The sequence below is a fragment of the Falco naumanni genome, chromosome 3 (genome assembly GCF_017639655.2).
Source record: "Falco naumanni isolate bFalNau1 chromosome 3, bFalNau1.pat, whole genome shotgun sequence".
NCBI classification, from domain to species: Eukaryota; Metazoa; Chordata; class Aves; order Falconiformes; family Falconidae; genus Falco; species Falco naumanni.
Window position 1 is genome coordinate 40,057,761 of NC_054056.1, and position 16,733 is coordinate 40,074,493.

The following is a 16,733-nucleotide window of genomic DNA, read 5'->3' on the forward strand; positions in this document are numbered from 1 at the left end:
AACCTAGCCTTATTACTTAGCTGACAGGATTCTACAAGATGTTTGCACCAGCTACCTGTACGTACTCTTAAGCTGGCAAGATTTGTTAAGTGGTTTAGACTTCTAAGCTGAAGTACAGCAAAACAAAAATAAGTTCTTACTCAAGTTGTTTAGGACTGGCAATCTGGGGAAGTAAGACCCAAAGCACTGTGAATATCAAAGACACATCCACTCCTTTTGGGCCCCTCGTTTGGACCTACTGGCTGCTTCCAACTAGAACTGACAAGATCTTGAGTCCTGAACAGATTTTATAATATGGCCCAAACCCCATTTCTGCTCCTATTAAAAGGAGAAAACAGCATTTATGCAACCAGCTGTGAGAGCAGTAAAGAAAAAAGTCAACATGGAGACTAGAAGGAGCTCAAAAGAAAGAACAGTTTCAGTTGTTTCTTATCTTCTAACCCTCAAGAACTGGAAGACTCAAAGACACAAGGGAGCATATTGGGCTTTCATATCTTATTTTACTTTGTGTGGTAGCTCTGCCAGTAGCCTGTAACAAAAGGAAGCTTTTGGTTCTCTTCACCTTTAACAACAGATTAGGCAACTATTACTATGACTAGTTCAACAATAAACTAGTGTTTGAGATGAGTGCCTAGGCCCCAGAATGAGTGACTGACAGTAGAGACTACCAACATAATCCGAACGTATTTTGAACTACCTTATTGTAAAGAAAGTAGAATATGACACACAAAATAAATACCCTTTTTGATCCTGTCACCAGTCAAGTTTCAAAAATGAGGGGCGAGAGTCAAGACAACATTACCAGAAGGCAACTTTGCTAGTGTTGTGACATGGGCCATGAAGTGTTATCTGCGTACTTGTCGTTAGAGAGAACAAGAGATAATAGCTTCTCTAGCATAAAGCTGACAATTTTAGACCTTAAAGAAAAATCTCACCTTACTAAGATTTCTCACCTTTTTATTTGGAATAAAAAGGTATTATTACAGTAAGCAGACCCAAAACAATTTCCAAATGATGAGCTGATACCAATACAGTACATGTGAAAAAGTCAGTAGAGGACATGCATATATGAATATTCAAATCAATCTCAGTTTGGGAGCAACAATCTGATTACAGTGACACTGGAAGATAAAGGTATACTATGCAAACAAAAATCAGGTATTATTTCTTTTAATTACTTCTAATTACAGACATTTCCATAAGCCTTTTTTATTTATGGTAGGTTTATTTATGTTCCTAGAAATGACTGTTTAGACTTTGTGCCTTTCCTGCAACTCAAAAAGCACTCAGGAAGCAAACATCAAGGTAGCCAGAGGCTTTCATACAGTCATATAAACATCTAGGCTGGATGTTTATATAGAGATCTCTAGAGACCTGGATGTTTATACGGAGGCTGGACTTTCATATGGAGACCTCTGGAGATCATTTAATCCAACCTTCTATTGTAAACAGAGCCATATTAAGTTTATCCAAGGTCTAGTCAAACTGACTCAGTTTCCACACACAGAAGGGTATCACTACAAAGAATGTCCATACAAATATATGACAGTTTAAGACAAAAAGGTATCTTGAGTACTGTTTTCAGCTGACCAGCTTCTGAAACTCTGGTGCAGTTTTTCCTTTTCTCCATCCTTTAGGAAAGTAAAATATTATCTTTTCTAAATTTTGCATATATTAAATAAAAAAACACCAAGTGTTTTGTCATACACAGAAGAAGGGAGCCTGACATTTAGAATCAAAACTGTTTCCAAAGTAGACAGTACTATCCTCCTTCCTTTGCCTGAGAAAATGCATGGGCACCAAAGAAAGTATTGCACCCTAAATGAGAGCACTCTAAATAAAATGTAAGAAACACACAATTTGGTTGACTGAAGAAACCTTCAGTACCTAAACAGCTTAATAATAATGCCACTGAAGAAATTAGTTGGGTCACTTTTACACTGAAGTTAAAACTAAAAGCTCTGAAGCATCACACTATACTAAGGGAATTTAGCATATCTGCACATCTGACTAGTTCATGACACTTGCATTCTCAGAAATTTTCGGTAAAGTGGACTAGAGCTCAGCCTTGACATGAATTAAAATATATCTTTACAAAAGTATCTTTCATTGAAGTAAACTACACTTAACTACTTGCACTCACGTAAAAACAAACCCCACAAGATTTTTGACTCAAGCCCCTGACCAATATTATTTCTGCTTCCAGTACTGCTAACCTTGCAGGAATCATTCTAGAGATACTAGCTGCATCAGCATTACTAGTGAGGCAAAGCAACATCATCAATAATTGTTCTGTTTAACAACAAACTTTGAAGCAAAGTATTTTAGCCAGTGAAATGCCTCTAAAGCAATATAAACAAACAGTTTGTAAGTTTAAACGGCTGGCCTTATATGGCCAAACACAAAAGAATCTAAGAAATTACTACTGTAAGTTCTTCTAAGAGTCATTTGGACTGTGGTATTTCAGCACTGACATTAAGGTTTCATTACCTAATCATCTCCTGTGCTTCACAATTGAGCCAGTGAACACTAATTTTCGATGACCATATTCACAATCAGACAGCACTCATCCAAAAGGTCTTCAGTGGAGGTTTTCTTAGACACACTGGAAGCCAGCACAGAAGGACTGGTGCTTACTGGCTTTAGATACTTTTAGATACATCTGGGGAAAAGACTGCAACTTTAAAAGAAAAGAGTTCTTCTGGCCTAAGCAACATGAAATTTCTTCTGTCTTCACTGGTGACTGAGTGACCAGCAATTCAAGAAGGAACTGAACTTATTTCATCCTAAAACAACAAGGAAAGTACTCCTTCCTTCTCCATGGGAAGTCAGCAAGCAATTTCCACCCTGTCCATTCTTCTGGACACACATCCCAGTACCTGTTTTTCTGCTTATTCCAGTGGGCAGCACTGCTTCGTACACTGTGATGCTCTGCCAAGTAAAATTTCAAACTGCTTGTCAGCAAAGTAGAAGAATGATTACCATGGAAAAATTCTGATCATTGTCCCAAAAAGCACACAGACCCATATCAGGATTAGTCCCTGAACTAACATGGACATTCTCCAATTGATTATGCAGTATGAAAACAGAATCTGTAATTGCACCAAAGCTGTTTCAAAAAAGGAAGTATCAGGAAGCTCTAGTGGCACAGAAGTTGCTTAGAAGGCTGCAAGTTGTTCAGAGGAGTTAGTGCTCTTGACATTGGCACCTCCTGCTTTTGAGGGTAGTACTGGACACCTAGGTGTTCGGCTTCCAAGCCAAAACCCGACAGAGAAAGTTGCCAGGGAAGAGGCTGAAGGTACCATTCAGACAAATGAATCCCTTTCAAAGACTTTTTGAATAGGAAAGAACACTTGCTGTTAAGATCAAGGCTTGCACATGTTCCAAGTCTATCAGAATAGGAGTCCTCTGAGCTAGTAAAATGTTCTCATTAAAAGTAATAAACTAGCATGGTCTGGAGCTGCATCGCGTCAACTGCAAAAGGAAAGTCATCAACCTAGCTCAGTCATGCTCCAGAAAGTTGCAAATTAAAAGACATTTACACTATTCGGAGTAGAATGATTTCATTTCCCGCTTCTGACTTGGTCATAATCCTTATCAAAAAAGAACACTTCCTCTTCACAATACATAAGCTTTTTCTAAATTCAATGCAGAAAAAAACATCATCCCATTTCTGAACTGCAGATAGCAAAAAGTTCCTCTGATGTGAAATCAATCTTTGTCAAGCAAAAGCCACAGAAAATTTCCCAATTTCAAAACTTAAGTTATCACACAAACTACTAAAAGAACAGTTAGCAAGTATTGCAAAGGACAGCCAAGTAACAGGAAGCCAGAAAAAGTGCTACAAAACAGTTGTTTCCCAAGATTCAAAATTCCAACAGAGATCCAAAATTCATGCAACACATTGCCTCTTCACAAATGAGGCAAAAACTCTAGATGCCAACTTGTTTTGTACTAACAACTGCATGCCTCAAAATTGGATTTTTTTTTGGTGCAATTCTGATGCAGTTAAGCTCCAGGGCACCTCTTCAGAAAAGCAGAGTTGTTAAGGAAAAGAATAAACTAGACAAAGTTTGTATTTTAGATGAAGTTTAACTTTAAAATAGCTTTCCAGTCTTATTTTAAGCAAACTTCAAAAGTTTGACTGTAAACTAGCATGTGAATACTCAGGTGCAGACACTAAAATTGCAGCATACTGTTCTGTTAGCTTGTCACTAATAGGCAAAACCAGCTTATCTAGGTAAAATTCAGCAGTAGGGAAGGACAGCATGAGAGTGGAATCTGTGTGATCATTTAGAAGGTTAAAACAAAAGGCATACCTCAGAATACAACTGGGGCTTGGTAGATAACTGAGGATTGCAGAGGTAGCTGGGAAGAGCATGTGCTAACAGCTTTCAAAGATGGTCCCCCTTCTATGCTAACCTGCCTGCAAGGAAACCGGGGAACGCTTGCGGTATAAGAAAGGAAAGTAGTCTGGTCTGAGTGAAAAAAACAAAAAAACAAAAAAAAACGAGGGTGAAAAACATTTCAGTGACATGCCTGAAACAAGCACTGGTATAGCATGTACAAAGAATTTGAGCATCAAGCTATAAACGTGCCCTTAACTCAATGCTGATACTACCGAACGTTGAAAATGCTGTCCAGATAAAATGTCTTCATTATTAATCAGAAAGTTTCAATGTACAAAGCACTACCTGATTATTTTTTTTTAATTCTGTAGGAAGTGGCAGTTACCATCTCTAGACATATAAACTCTCAAGCTGAATTGAGAAGTACTCCCTTACACACTAGGCTCAAAGTATTTTGATCAGGAGCACAGAGTCCAGCTGGAGGTCAGCAGCTAGTGGTATATCCCAAGATATACACTAGGGCTAATACTAGTTAACATCTTTGTTAATGACCTGGATGATGTGCCAAGGGTCACTCTCTCCCAGTTGCAGATGATAAAAACCTGGAAAGAATGGCTGATACATAAAGATGGTTGTGCTGCAATAAAGAGGAACTTTGTCCAGCTGGAGAAATGGGCTCACAGGAGTCTCATGAAGTTTGGAAAAGGGAAATGCTAAACCCTGCCCTTGGGAAGGAATAATCCCATACACCAGTACACACTGGGCACTAACCAGCTGGAAAGCAACTTGGCATAAAATGACCAGGGATTACCAGCAGACAAGTTGAACATGAGCCAGCAATGTGCCATTACATCAGCGAAGGCCAACAGCACCCAGGGCTACATTAGGAAGTGTATCTCCAGCAGGTCAAGGGAGGTGAGCATCTCCCCTCGAGTCAGCACTGGCGAGGCCACCCGTGGAGTGCTGGGCCCAAGTCTGGGCTCCCCAGTACTAGAGAGACATGGACATACAGAATCGAGTCCAATGAAGGCCCATGAAGATAAATAAGGGACTGAAACATCTGCATACCGGGACACTATGACAGAAATAGGAGCACTCAGGAAGGATCTTATTGATGTGTCTGACTAATGAGAGGGTGTAAAGAATGTGGAGCCAGACTCTCCTCGCTGATGCCCAGCAAAAGGACAAACAGCAATGGTTATAAGTTGAAATACAGAAAACACCATTTAAATTTAAGAAAAAATTACTGGAACAAGTTGCCCAGAGTTGCTGGTGAGTCTCCTCAAAACCCTGACAGGAGAAGGCCTCAAACAACCTGCTGTACCTGACCCTGTTTTGGGCAGGTAGCTTGGACTAGGTGATTTCCAGAGGCTCCTTCCAACCTCAACTATTTTACGATTCTGCAAAAGACTTGAACAATCTCAAAGCAGAAACTGAAGCAAATATATCTTGTGTCATGTCCAAAGTGTCAAGAAAGTGCTGAATCAAAAAAAAAAAGACAAGGTCACTAAGCTGAAAATATCCTGGACCTAGACTCCCAAGAACTGTGATAGGACTGAGAGAAAGAGGAAAATATTGCAAGGGCCTCACCTAAAATTAGGTGTCAAAGACAACCTACAACTTGCATTAAAGCTCATGTGAGTCAGCTGTTTTGACTAATAGTTTTAATAATCAAGATTGAGGGAATGTTTTCCTACAGATAGAGGCACTGAGGCTATTAAGAAAAACTGAGAATTTTTCTTCCCTTTGTACTATAATGGATACATTAGCTAAAATACTTCAGGCTAGTTGAGTAAATCTCTGCACGTTCACTTCCCAGCCCATTTAAGTACACATTTAATATTTTGGTAAAAATTCTTGTACACAATCAGTTTTCTGTTATCTGTCTTTAAAATGTATTACAGAAAGTTACAAGTCAGATTTGTTCTAATAATTCAATAGTGAGACAACCAAACAAGCCTAGACAGATCTGTTTCTTCAGATTAAAAAACTAGTTTACAGATACACCACCTACATGAAGTTTCTGTTTGAAGAACAGGAACCTAAATACCCTAAAGATCTGCAAATATCCCACTGGTTTGGCAGCAGAAGTCTCAAATACAGCTTAAGGAGTCAGACATCTGACTCCCTCCAACTTATTCTTAGGTGCCATTGTGCTGTGGAAGGGCTCCTATATTCAGAAATGCATTGCAAACAACTCACCCTTTCCCACCCATTCTTCTCCCCACACTTCTGACATGGCAGATAAATACTTTTTACGATTACATGAAGTTTAGCACATGCTACATGAAGGGTCTCTTCAGAGGTTTTCAGACTACAGCACAGCGTATATGATCTACGCTTCTGATTTGATCACTGTCTCATGAAAAAGTCGCTCCATTTCGTTGGCTCATACCTGATTACTGGTGGCCATTATCAAGGTTCTCGTAGGCGCAGATTGGGGTTTACCACTTGGCATAGGCAATGCAGGTGGTAAACTGGCCATAAGCTGAGTCGGTGCTTGCAGACTGAACTGGTAAACATTAGGAGCTGTGCAAGGTGGTGTATCAGAATCCTTTTGGCAGAGAAAAAGGGGAAAAGAAAAGCAACTTTACAGAAAGTACAGTATATACAGGCTATGCATGTGAAAATGCACCCAAATATCAACTCATGTGAATACTGTAAAATTTAATGATTTTTTTTCAATGGTAAATAATTAAATACAAGCCAACACTATGTTTATTTTACACATCTAACACAAGCTTAATTGAACCTGCACAAAGGAGACAGTGTCAACAGGTCTATGGCAATCACAGGGCAGTTCCAGGCAGCACAATCTAAAGCCAGAGTTATACATCTACCAAATTTGAATTAAAAGATGGGAACTAAGGCTGGGGAAAAAACGGAACAAGAACAGCGACACTGTTAGTGATACAAGGGCTAGAATTTTGTGTCATGACAATCAGTCCTCTGAACAGTGTTCTGGATTGTATGTATCTGTACAGCAGTTATTCACTCTAATTGTTACAGTCTTCTTCCCTTCTACCCAGCAACAGCAAAGTTAGGGCTCCATCTACCAAGAAACAAGGAAACAATCTGCCATTCAAGACTACTATATGCATACCAGTTACCCACTTCACTGCTGATTAGAGTTCTATTCCCCTCACTTTCCATCAGATATCCGAGTGATAATTCTCAGGGGAAGCAAGATGGATGTAGGATTACAGAAAAAGATACTGTAATGGAACTGGTATTACTGAGTACTACTACTCCTCCTGCCAGCCTGACCAACAACAATTACAGATGCATCAGAAGCAGTCATAACAGTTGATGTTAAAACACTGTGTGCCTGGAGCACTTAACAGACAAGCAGCAAGGTGGTGAACAGACATGCAGGGCTTTACAGGAATTACTGAATTTGAAAACACCCAACTGCCTGCCTCAATTCGTAAATGACATTATTTTTTGAGAAAGTTGAAAAGCAAGCAACAGCCTTTTGAAACAAATTTGAACAGAGATCTTGAAACTTATTTTCCAGCCATAACACAGTGGCAACAGATAATACATTTTACTGCTGCTTTTTATCTCTCCCTTAATTCTAAAGTGTTCTGAATTTGAAAATATGGAAAACCCGATTCTTTATCCCAAACCACTAGTGTTTTTTTCCATTCACAGCCGTCTGGCTCAAAGTATATAGCAAGAGGGGCTTGGCCAATTAGTAGTTTAGGAATTACCATATTAAAAGAAATTTTTGGCTCAAATCAAGGATCTTTAACAGTAATTACTGGAATATTCTATTACTCTTTCTCTAAAGATTAATTGCCTCAAAGCAACAACTTTTCAGTTAAATCAAGTAAACTTTAAATAGACCTCCAGTACTACTACTCGCCCTCATATGGCCTTGCTTTTCAAATTAGATTCTTCAGTTAAGAGACTAGGCTGTCTAGGAAAATATTTTCAAGAACAGAAACAAGAAAATATTTTAAAGCTTTTCTTGGGAAAAGGAGAAGATCCTTTAACAGAGACTGACAGTTGTGAATACTGAGCAGCGTAAGCAATGAACTACTAGAAGGCAAAAATTGCACCCCAGCTGAAGTTAATACCCACTGTAGAAATGGTCCTTAAATAAAACAGTCAGCTATTAGAACAATCATTCCTTTATTGGTCCATATAAAGTTGTGCTTCCTAAAAAACAAGTTCTAGAAAGAAAGGAGCTGCTGTCCTACTAGACCAGAGGTCCTCAGACTGTTTAACCAGGGGGCCGGCACGCGGATGCAGTGGCAGGCAGCCATCTGCGGCTGCTTGGTTTCCCCCCCAACCCCCGGCGGGGGGGCGGGTCAGGGGGGTCTGTAAATACCAGGGGCCGGATTGAGGACCCTGGGGGGCCGTATCCAGCCCGTGGGCTGTAGTTTGAGGACCCCTGTAACTTGGTCAACTAGTGGTAAAAGTTACAGTATACTTTTGTGAAGCAGTTTCAGGTTATTTGCATCATGAATTCATAGAGACAAATCACACTGGTACCAAGAATCTGTGCACAAACTTATGTCTTATTTCTGAGATGTTTAGCATTTAATAAATATGTTCACAGTGGGGAACTACATGCTGTAGCACTGATCAAAAAATTAAGCTTAGTTGTATGCACATGCAAAGCCAACTGCCCAGATGAGATGGTGGTTTTTTCCTTTGCCCAGTCCTACAGTATTAGCCATGGGAACAGGCTAAGGTCTCTACAAAGATGAGGGTGACACATTTGGTAGAGTCAGGTACAGGGGCAAGAATTTGGATTTATAAACTGAAGTTTATTTAGATACTATTGACCATGGAATTATTCAAAAGATGGAAAAATAAGGAGGGCATAGTCATGTTTGAACAGACAACTTCTGAGCATGCTTACAAGTAATCATGAGCAGGCAGATGTGAGGGAAAAGGGGACCTCACTGTCTATCCAAACCAATGTGTCATCTTCTGCAATGCAACCTTCACAGACTTTCTCCTCTGCTTAGATACAATTAGATCCCCTGAAGATTCACATACCTAACCCAGATGGGACGCTTCCCATTTATAAGATTTCTAAGGGAGAGCTGAGCAACAAAAAGTTAACTCCAGTATGGAAGGAACAGCAGATGAAAGAAAGAATCATGTGGTTTAACCGAGACTAGATGAATTTCAGCACAAGAAAGCTTGTGTTACTTTCATTTTGTAACAGGTATGTTCATCTGCCTCTTTTTTTACTGATACGTCTCATACAAGCAGATTGTATCTCTCTTCTGAGGCAATCCTGAACTGCTATCAGGATTACTATATGGAGGTGATGGCCTGACTTCTCATCAGCATCAAAATGCGTTTGTGAAGAGCAGCATTACTGTTCTTACTCAAACTGAAACATTAACCTCAGTGATGAGAAAACTGAGCTCCATGTGAACAAAATTATTTTCCCCAAGCACTGCCTACACTAAGAAACTGTGTCTTACTTAGTCTTCTGGACAGGATTCTTAAGTGTCATGTGAAAACTTGAAGCATTACAGAAGCTCAAAAGACCTACAATAAATGCATACAGGTAATACTGTCACTTTAGATCCATGTCTGGAAGACAAAAGCTTTGAGCCTTACTAGGGTAAGGGCTACAGAAGTCACACTGCAAAAAGATGAATTTAAAATAAAGGGCTAAGATACCTCAACTGATTTTAGCAAATAATCTAGGGATAAAGCCGCAATGACTGCACTAAGAGCCAAGATAAGTTCCTGATCTCTTGAATGCCAATCATACAGACCCTCATCCTGCAAGGAAAATACCTTCTAGAGATGTTTTTGGAAACAGACTGACACAGGCTTATCCTACTGCAAAGTATCCATTTTAATACATACTCTAAAGCAGTTTCAACTTTCTAAGAACTTAGTATCTGGAATGAGGATTTCTACTATTCATAGCTTTGATTACCGAGGACTCTTTAAATTTACCCTAACATTAGAAAGATGATAAAAGTCTGGAAGACACTTAGAAACTCAAGTGTTACTGATGAACTCTCACTTAACTACAAATTTTGCTTGAGGAATCTTATCTCCTAGCCTTCTGTCTAGACAGAAACAGTGAAACACTGCAGTCACGTGACAGATGAAGAGCTGAAGCAATCTTACAATCCAAGCTTCTCTTTCTGACATTGGAAGAGAACAAAAAAATCCCTTCCTGTTCCACAAAATGCGTCTCCCATTATAAAAAGGACCTAATCAGCAAAAAGTATTTTATTCGCCAGAAGCTCCTTACTATGTCTGACCATACAGGCTTATTTCAATTCCATTAATAACTCAAGGCTTACGATACAAGGTAAACTGTAGTGGTACATCCATCCATCAAGACAACAGTACCCTTTCAGAAATTTCATATGCATTCAATTATATTAATAAACTTCCTGTCCATGACTGTAAATGTATGAAGAAGCGGTGCCTTCTGCTTTGTTTCATGATGTAGTCAGTTGAGGAGTTTCAATTGACTAATGATAGCTACCATTTCAGAGTTTTCAATTTCCAAGACAGTTACTATTTTCAAAAGCTGGAGTGGCTTCAGAAGATTCATTCATGATCTCAGTCTAAGTTTTGTGGTAAAAGAATCTAACTATCCTGGAAGTCAGTATTCAGAAATCAAAACTTAAACAGAATGCAAGTTTCTTGCTAATGTGATAGATCTCCATTTCCATACCCCGTTCCCCAGAAGTGAACTACAGAAGCCTTAGCAAAAAGGTTCCTACTGTTTCCATTCCCCAAACTTTTCCCACTGATTAAACAATTTTTTTCTTTCCACAACATGCAGAAGCTGCAAGCTGTGACAGCAATGACCACTTCAGTAAAAGTTATGTTCCACCTTTGAAAGCAAAGAACTGAAAATAGTGAGAAAATCAGTGCTTATAATTAGCGCTTAACACTGTACAAATTTTTTTTCATGTGCTCCTCTCCTTTCTTACATATGAAGTGATTTAACAGGTAACTACTGCCAGCCTTACTCCTTTTGCCTCTTTTCCCATTCTGGCATTCTCCATTACACCTGCGTTAGCATTTCACATTATTATGAGCCAATTCATGGAGGTGAACCACAGAAACGGTAAACACCTTCTTACTAGCTTCAGCTTCTGAACTGGGTCACCACAGGACTAGATGAATACCAGTGTAGAAAAGGCAGCAGCTAGTAAACAGAAACATCCCTAGCAAGAATATCCAACTACTGGATTGGCTTAATAGAAGTATAAAACCATACTCCTCTAGAACATAAAAGTAAATCCAGAAAATTTCAGACATTTCACAGTTTGGGGCCACATGCAGGAGCAGAAATCCATGCATGCTCCTGTTTCAATAGTTTTAGCCCCAGCGTACTTAACTCTGCTCGATAAATGAACATGCTTCCAAGACAACTTTATGGATTACACCACCACCCACATCTCATTTCTTCCGTATCAGCTTGTGTCATATCCCTTTTTGGAAGGTGGAGCCATAACTTTAACTATGGTGTAAACAAAGTAGATTTGAGGTGAATAAAATTTCTGCTTCTATGGGAGGTCACAGGGGAGAGAACTTGCATCAACATAGTTGCACTGCTTCTATTTGCCAGCCTATAAACAATACAAAACAGTCTCTAGTAAGACACAACTGGTTTATTTTTCTGTCTTTAGGTTCAACTGCATTGCCAAAGGAAAATACCTTTGTCATTGTGCTTATGGGAATGGAAAAGTGAAAGAAGAGATATAGGATACACAAGCAAACTGAAAAATATGCATCCTCCAAAAGTGTTAGTGTTCATTTTACAAAGATAAAAAAAATGTAGTCTAATTAGTATCTACCAACACTAAATACAAGCACAGTACCCCTTTTTAACCTCACCTCATTATATCCTGCCAGGTCTGACTGTGGGCTTATTCCATGTTTTATCAATATTCACTGTATTTCATATAAGGCATCTTAAATAAAAAAAAGGTCCCCAAAGTGTGACATCTCAAATTTCCTTTGTTACCCCTAGTATTTTAATTTCACAGGCTTTCAACTGGTTTGTTATTGTTAACAGTACAGTAATATTTCAAGCTAGTGTTTTCCAAGTTAAACAATTATTGGACTCACTATGCAAGCTGAACATGCTAGAATATAAACACTGTATTTAGGTTTTCTTCCATCCCAAAATGGCTTAGGTACCTTTCGGCGTTTTTTCAGGGGAGGGAATGTTAAGATATGGCAAGAACATAACTAGCCTTTGGCATCACAAAGCAGTCAAAGCTTGACTTGTACATAATTCCTTGCTTCCCTCCTTACTTCACTGACATCATAGCAGTAAAATCCAACTTCACTTGCTGATTTACACATTCTTTCTGTACCCTTTGCTGCTTATAATAACTTGTTATTAAATAAAATTACTTGATAACTTCGTGTTCAAAATTGTGCCTCCTGCAGCCTTGCAGAAACTTACTCTTACTTCAGGTGGACAAAGGACTGCTTAAAGCAACTAAGACAAGAACTGAAGAGCATGAGAATATAAAACAGCACTGGTCAGAGACACTGGTTAAAAAAGTCAAAACAAGTGTGGGACTATATAGTGAAAAAGGAAAATGAACAAAAGCAGCACTGGAAAAAATTGTTTCCCTTTGGGTCCACAGAAGCTGTCAGTAATCTGCAAAGGAAGAATGGGAGAAAACACTGACATTCTAAAGGATTTGGGCTTAATTGATTGGGGACATTTAAGAGTATTTTTTTCCCCTGGCAACATCAGGTTCTGTGTCTGCACACTCAGGGTTACCCATTGCTTTATTTGGAGACAAGCTGGCTGTAAGTCAGTACTCACATCTTTCTTTAAAGACTAAAGATTAAGAGCCTACTTTTTAGAACACCTGCCTTCTGTTTGTTCAGGAAGGAGAAAAAAGATCAAATCTGCATTCTTCTACAAAAAGACTATCAACTATACATACATATATTTGAATTGTTACTTTGGTTAGGACATGAGAGTATTCAGGCAGGTAGAAAGAAAGGAGAATATGTAGCTCTTGTCAGAATTTTGTGAGAATTTTGTTAGGCCACCCCCTTCTGTCCCCTCTTCCTACACACACAATTTCAACTGGAACTCTACAAATTAATCATAGTTGTTAACACAGATTTAACAAGACTACAAGAAGAGCTGTTACAGAAACTGTTCTGAAATGTCTGTCCCTCTACTGCAGATAAGCACATGCCTTACACCTGCAAATTTAATAGCTTTAAAAAAAGCAACATTTACCAGGACAGGGTACGTCACATATTCTTATCACCTCTACCTGTGAACAGGGAAGTACAAAAGTCCCTGCTAATAAGCTGAAATCCAGAGTCTTTGACTAACAGGAAGGAAGGGGAGATGGTGATATCTTCATTAAGCATGTTGAGTTCAAGTACTAGGCCACCGTTACCGCAGAGGAAGTAACAGTTCCAAAGTCTGCAGATCTTGCTTGCATTCAGCAGAACAATAGCAGTAATGACTATTATAGTCTTACCAGTCATATTTATATACTACTCTCACAAATGTAAGCATCCAATCAAAGTACTGAACAGGTTCCATGGAACACTTCGTATCCCCTAGCTGGTGGGGGCAGCATGGTGGGCAGATCAAACACTGACATTCTGAAGAAAGGTTATTATAAAGGCTGAACAGCAATGACTACACCTAAAATTTCAAAAACAGTCTGAAAGAACATATTGTAAATGCTAAAAATTTAAATAGAGGCAAGGATTGTTCTCTTCCCCAAACTAGACTATACAGGCACCTTGTTCACAGAAACATCAACTACCTTGACATGACTACATGGTCACAAGATGTCAGAACTTTTCACAAAATAATCTTGTTGTACAAGCCCAAGGAACATTAATACCAGAAACACTGAGATAAGGTACATGAAATTTCTTAGAGCCAAACTTCTAACGGACAGCTTTGAGATTCTGTACTGGAATGGATATGAGATTATATATCCATTAGGTAACAAAAAGGAGGTTTAAAAGTTTCTGTGAGCCATTACATCTGTTACTGATACACAGGTATCACTATCCCATAAAACGCTATGCTTTATTTGGCACAACAGCATCAAATCTGCAAAGCATTCTTAGCACCAGGAATTATACCAGACCAAAATGAGACTGCAAAAACATACTGGGATTATTTTTCACTTGGCAGAGACTGCTGATCAAGCAGCAGATATTCTCCAGCACTACTCTAGGACTTCCTGAGCTAATAAAAAGCAGCTTTCCACAATGCTTAAGCAACAAGAAATCCAGGTCACCAGCTACAGAGTGCAGGTCCAGAACAAAAGCACCCAGGAAAAAAAGGCGTTTCAAGAGGAATTTGGTCACTGCTTAGGTTCTCAGACTGACATCTACAACTAGCCAGATCAAGCAGAGAGCTGGGGGCAAACATAGCTCATTTCATCTGGGTTCAGATTCTCATAACAATCACTTAACTCAGTATGAAGGTTGAAGTGAGATTTCCTAATGCCAGAGACTTATTTTCTACCGTGCAACAGTTTAACTCTTGCTCCCATACAGTAAACACTCATGCACTTTGTACTGCCCTTGATGGCAAAGATATTTATAAAGCACCTTCCATTATTCACTTCTACATTCGTTGGATCGTGTAGGAATGCGTGGTATTTTGCAACTTACCTGTTTGCACAACTGAAGAATACATACTGCCTTTTTGTCAGGGCAGCGTATGGTATTTTAAATACCTGCACAGTGGTATACTTCACTGAGAGAAGACTTACTACTCGGATCAGTTTCACAATTAACAGAATCCAGAAAAATATTTTGATGATCAGATTCCTTGTAGCCATAGGTTTATTTCCATGTGTTCCTCAGTTTGCTCCTTGTCACTAATATTTATATTCTTCACAGAGCTGAGGTAACACGGCAGGAACTTCAATACTCAGTATTTTGCAAGGAACTACATTAGAAATGCCAGTGAGAGTCAGAGCTCTGCACTAACGTGTACAGCGAGACAAACACAAACTGAACAGCTACCTCACTAATAGTAACAGGGATACCAGAGGACAGATTTGTCTTCTACAGTCTTCAATCCAAAGTTTACTGGGCCTTATGAAAGCTTGATGTTGTGACTAAGATGTCAGTTTGCTAGGACGCTTACAAAAGACAGCACAACTAGAATTTCATCAGCCAGATTGTGCTAGCATAAGGCATTTTGTAAATAGCTTTACTGCCTTGGAAAAACCATAAAACCATACTTTCTGTACAAATTATTATATAGTCTCATTAGATCCAGTTCTTAAGTTTTGGGCTGTGTAGATAGTGGTCCAGAAGTGTGTTCCCCTGCAAGCTAGTCCTGGATGCACAGAGGTAAAAGCAATCATCCACCTGAATATGAGGCACCATACTGAGGAAAAGCACATACATATAAAATGTATATAAGGAAAGAGAAGGCTGCCCTTGAAGGAGGCAGTTCTCTTGTTCCTCAGTGGTACACAAGTTCTCATCTTCAAAAGGTTACCATCCGTGTGGTCCCCAAAGGAAGAGAAGCAGTAGCAGGAATGGAAATAACTCAGGGTAGCAACTTTAAGCTGTTATATCCCCACACTTCCATTTTTCTGAGTACGTACAAAAGTTGAGAGGCTGACTTCTAAACGTTAGCTCTGGCTTATGCCAATCCAGTCTCCAGAAAAAACTGCTCCTTTTTGTTCTATTCTGAAACCTGTTCTCCTGCTGCTGGAACAAATCTAAAACCACTGCTATCTCAAGTGCCTGTAAGTCCAAGACACCAGGAGCCTTGTCTATTCCATAAATATGGCTCAGCAGCTGAATAAAAGGCAAGAATCTGTAATGTGAGAACTTTTTAAAGGAAACCTTTAAAAACCATACAGCATGCTGTATTACAACCTATTAAACTAACTACTGTTACAACCAACTATTAAACTTTTAAGGTTTAATAAAAAATGTTGGGATCCCTATGAGCAACACTGTACTGCTTTGGTAACACCTGATTACTTGATATATAGTGCCAACATTGCTTCCAGAACATACTGATGAATACATGCAAGGCCTCCAAGACTTACAGCTGGTGTACAGTGATGTGGCGACTTCAGAATGTAACTACATCTGTGCTAGAGTGGATGGCTGGAATACTTGGAACATCAGTAGACAAAGTTCAAAGAGGGGCAAAATGACCAAGTAAAGTCACAAGTTGCCAAGCCTACTTCTCTTCCTCAAAGCACATAAAAGTGACTTCTATTATACTGGTAGACAAATCTCAGAAAGGTCAAGGTACAGCTGATCCCTATTACCAGAGAAACTTTAGCAGTAAATTGAAAAGCAAATACATTACGAAGTTCCTCTAATTTGCCAGCAAGGCTCTTGTACTTGATACACAGCAAACGATTTTCTGCAGTCACACAACATACATCT

At 39.1% G+C, this 16,733-nt stretch overlaps 1 protein-coding gene across 5 annotated transcripts in view; it reads right to left on the reverse strand.

The window, feature by feature from the left end:
• The window catches only part of TENT4A (terminal nucleotidyltransferase 4A), a 61,192-nt gene that overhangs the window by 6,410 nt on the left and 38,049 nt on the right, over positions 1-16,733 (reverse strand). For 3 of the 5 annotated variants that reach the window (XM_040586627.1, XM_040586626.1, XM_040586624.1), the window contains one exon: positions 6,745-6,903. The exons of the other annotated variants lie outside the window; for them this stretch is intronic. In XM_040586627.1, coding sequence (XP_040442561.1) covers positions 6,745-6,903 — 159 coding nt within the window. The remainder of the gene's footprint in view (positions 1-6,744; positions 6,904-16,733) is intronic. 5 annotated transcript variants of the gene reach the window in all.